This window comes from Sinocyclocheilus rhinocerous, unplaced genomic scaffold (assembly GCF_001515625.1).
Source record: "Sinocyclocheilus rhinocerous isolate Xijiao unplaced genomic scaffold, SAMN03320098_v1.1 scaffold550, whole genome shotgun sequence".
NCBI classification, from domain to species: domain Eukaryota; kingdom Metazoa; phylum Chordata; class Actinopteri; order Cypriniformes; family Cyprinidae; genus Sinocyclocheilus; species Sinocyclocheilus rhinocerous.
In genome coordinates, this window is record NW_015667382.1 from 606,654 (window position 1) to 610,711 (window position 4,058).

The 4,058-nt window shown below is 37.8% G+C and overlaps 1 protein-coding gene across 2 annotated transcripts in view; it reads right to left on the reverse strand.

Annotated features, from left to right (window-relative positions):
* The window catches only part of LOC107733908 (gelsolin-like), a 12,829-nt gene that overhangs the window by 6,519 nt on the left and 2,252 nt on the right, over positions 1–4,058 (reverse strand). For both annotated transcript variants that reach the window (XM_016545756.1, XM_016545755.1), the window contains exons 2-5: positions 2,504–2,689; positions 2,219–2,373; positions 1,291–1,452; positions 1,045–1,194 (exon numbers count right to left, since the gene is read on the reverse strand). In XM_016545756.1, the coding sequence (XP_016401242.1) occupies positions 1,045–1,194; positions 1,291–1,452; positions 2,219–2,373; positions 2,504–2,684 (648 nt within the window). In that variant the 5' untranslated portion in view covers positions 2,685–2,689. The remainder of the gene's footprint in view (positions 1–1,044; positions 1,195–1,290; positions 1,453–2,218; positions 2,374–2,503; positions 2,690–4,058) is intronic.

Sequence of the window (4,058 nt, forward strand, 5' to 3'; positions counted from 1 at the left end):
TTCTGTTGTGTGATCTTTGATGTTCACTCATTTAGCACACGCATCATTTGGTTTAAAACTAAATCGTAAAAATAAGACCATTTATAGGGGCATTCACTATAAACATCATTTATTTTTAACCTTAGGCATACACGACTTTCTGGCGCAAGTGAATCTAACAGCCTGTGTGAAATGCGCTAGGCTGTACTTGTCCTGCTCATTCCGCACCAGTACAAATACGTGCACGCGTTGCACGTGTTTTGCTTGCTTGAGTGTTTCTGCATTATATGAGTGGCTTTGGAATATAAATCGCAGCACGTTTCAGATGAAAAAAAAAACGCGACTTCTATTTCTGAAAATATCACAGTTAGGAGATTTATAACGAGTGGTTCCCTGCATTATTACAGCAAAGCACGTGATTTTCTGTACCCAATATTTTAGAAATTTACAAATGCAATAAAATATTGGTATCGGTACTCTGTATCGGCAAGTACAAAAAATAAAAGTATCGTATCGGGCGAGTACTGGAAAAAGTGGTATCGGTGCATCCCTAGAAAAATTGTTTACAATAAGATCAGTAACCTGCTTTGAGCTACATTTCTGTAGATCGAACAGTACAGCATTCCATTAATCACGCCAAGGTCATGAGATCGATACCCAGGGAATGCATGAACTGATAAAATGTGTACCTTGAATGCTATGCAAGTAGCTTTGTATTAAAGCGTTTGCCAAATGCAAACATGTAAATTTAGAAAAATGTGTCCATATCCTGATGTTCTACCAGTTTATAGTCACAATATCTAGTCTATACTATGTTTTGAGGGAGCTCAGGTGGTTTACAACTTTAAAAAAGTCAGAACAAACTGATCAAGAAAACCAGTGCTGTTACTGGTCTCATTATTTTGCTGTCTTTTATTTGTGTTTCAGGCGTGCCACCACTGACCCAATAATTTATTCTTTCACTTCCTATCACAGCAACCAAAGACATGCTCGTTCTTTGCACTGCACGTTTAAACTTGCACCATAATTTAGTTTTTTTGTTTTGTAGAAGGAGATAAGACTTACAGCAATGACAGCCTCTGGCTCAGCACCATCCTCAACCATGTGCAGACTGGCACGCCCATTTCTCTCATTATCACGAATGCCAATAGCCACCTCGGAGGCTTTCAACTGCTCAAAACGGTTGCAGTCACTCCCACACCATTGGTAGATGTCCTAGGAAAATCAGAATATGATTTGTGAGGTTGTGAATTTTGGATTTCTCAAAAAGACGGCAGTTTCATTCATTACTTCACCCCATGTGTTTCTGACCTTGCCGAGATCAATGATGAAGCAGTCTCCGCGATTGAAGCTGGCCCAAGACATATTCACCTCTGTGGCACGAATGGCACGTCGCCCCTTAATATGAAGCAGACGCTTCACATTCATGTCATTAGTCACCACATGCTGGAATCCAGAGGCCACACCACCTTGCTGTGTAGGGGGAAAAGAACAAAATACACCAAAATGTCTCATGGCTCTCGAGTTACAATAAAAAAAAAAAAATTCTCATGATATATACAAAAATTCCTTGCAGATAATCTGAGAGGGAAATTGAACAAACGTGAAAGGGAGCTGAGAAATATTCATCACAGCAATACACTGTGATACGTGATTTTTAAATGATTAAAACCATCACAGACTAAACCTGCCACAGTATACCATAAATTTGCAAGGGAAAATCATTCAGGAACTTTCCACTACTGATTTGAATGTGGTTTTTGACTCCCTTCTATATAAACACATGTATTATTTGAGGAATAATAACTCTCATTCCCTACAACCAGGGCCGTGCACCATATACATAGATGTTGACAAATCAAAAAAATTTTTAGATTAGTGGCCTATCAATATAGGATTTCAATGACAGATTCTTAAACCTTCACATATTCTTAGATTCGTAGATTATTTTACCCATAATCTTTAATTACTTTTCAGTCAAAGAGGCTTTGATTATAGAAATTACTGAAATGTAATGTGTAGTGATGCTAGCAGAGATTAAATCTTATTCTTCTGACAGCATATTTTTTGACACAAAACACAATAATATATCTCCAATAATTAAAAGGGTGGGGTTATATGGAGCACTAAATGTAAAATAAAGCATGTTACCAAATATGACAATGAGTTTGTCAGATTTAGCAATAAATAGACAGAACTGGGGTTTTATTTTTATTCAGCTCTCTGTAGGTGTAACTACCTTGTACTTAATTCCAGTTTTAAAGTAGCCAAGGAAGGTAACAGACTCATTGTTCTGAACCTCACGGTACTGGACTGGTGCTCCACCCAGATGATCATCCAGCTGCATAGCAAAGATGGCAGCAGCTCCACCTTCATCCTGAGAGCACTCATTACCTGCATATAAACAGACCCAGAGTAATGCAAATACTCAAAATAAACAGTGTCAATGTGTGTTTTGTATTAGCCTACATAACCAACAAGAAAAAAAGGGCACTGCATTGTAAATGTGGTTATTTTCACTCACCCAACCACATGTGGACATTGTAGGATGGAGCAGAAGTGGTGTGAAGGACAACATAGGCATCACCAGTGAAGAAGTTTCCTAGCAGTTGTTTGGGAACAGGTTTCAGATCCATCTTCTCTATCCTCCAAATCTGCAGACCAGGCTCCTTGCCTGCATTCTGGAACTCCTTATGGAAAACCATGATTCCTGGAAGATACAAAAATACTGGGGCTGAACTATGAAAATCCATACAATTTGAAGACCTAATGGTCTGAAGGTGGAATCTACTGGGAGGGCGATAAAACAGATGCAGAATGGATCTTATAAAGGAAAACACTGGAATAGCAACAACATTAAAAACGACAAAGACCAAAGACCTACGGTTTATTAATCTACTACATACATACTGAATATAGGGTGACCATACGCCCTCTTTTTCCCGGACATGTCCTCTTTTTGGACCTACAAAAATGCGTCCGGCCGGGATTTCTTAATTGCCCAAAATGTCTGGGATTCGGCTGTTTTCTTAATCCTGCTCCCACTGAATCTCTGACCATTGCCGGCCACCTGCTCCCGCAACATGTGTTTCGATTCCGCGATTTTCGTTTCCACTCCTTTAACCCTCATCCATCCCTCGGGTCATTTTGACCCAAAACTAATTTTTTACGATTTTTTAAAAATCGAGCGTTGATCGCTATGTTATGAGACTTTTTTACTTTTGTCACACTTGAACCGGGAATACATGAAAAAAAATTAGAGTGAATTCGAGCAGTTTAAGTGGGTGCTATAAAAAAGTATCAAAAGTGTCCCTCGCGGGTCATTTTGACCCGCCACTGGAAAAGCATGGAATTTATAAAAAAACTGCGGATTTTTTTTATTTAATTTTGTCACACTTGAGCATGGAGCACACACAAAAAATTTGAGCCCATTGGAGGATTCTATGTGTAATAAAATAAGGTATAATAAAAAAAGTAACAAAAGTGTCCCTCGCAGGTCATTTTGACCCGGCCATAGGGATGAATGGAATGTCAGAGAAAAAAAAAAAAAACAGCATTTTTTTATTTATTTGATTTTTTTACTATATAAAATCGGGCACAATCCAGAAAAGATGCATACCCAAACAAAGGGCAGAGACTGCAGAATGTCCCCAATGCACAAAAAACTGACATACCCACACACACATGCACACACACACACACACACAAACACACACATGCCACACACACTCCCATTGAAACCCATTATAGCATTTATGATGTTTCTGCTGGGAAATGACTGTCATTTTGAATTTTTTTTGACTTAACACAGTTAAATTTGAGTGATGGGGTGGAGACCAATGAGTTTATATCATATTTATATTTTTAAATGTATCTTTTATATTTATCACATATTTATGAAACTGTATGAATATGCATGTGCTTGGATAAAAAATGTTTTTTTTTATTTTTTACAAAATATAGTTTTTTTAATGTTTTGATATATATCTGAAAGCTTAATGAGGCCTCAAGTTGGTGTAGTTTTAAAGATTTCCCTTGTTTGGCTCATTTAAGAATCTCCATAGGATTCAATAGGCCCC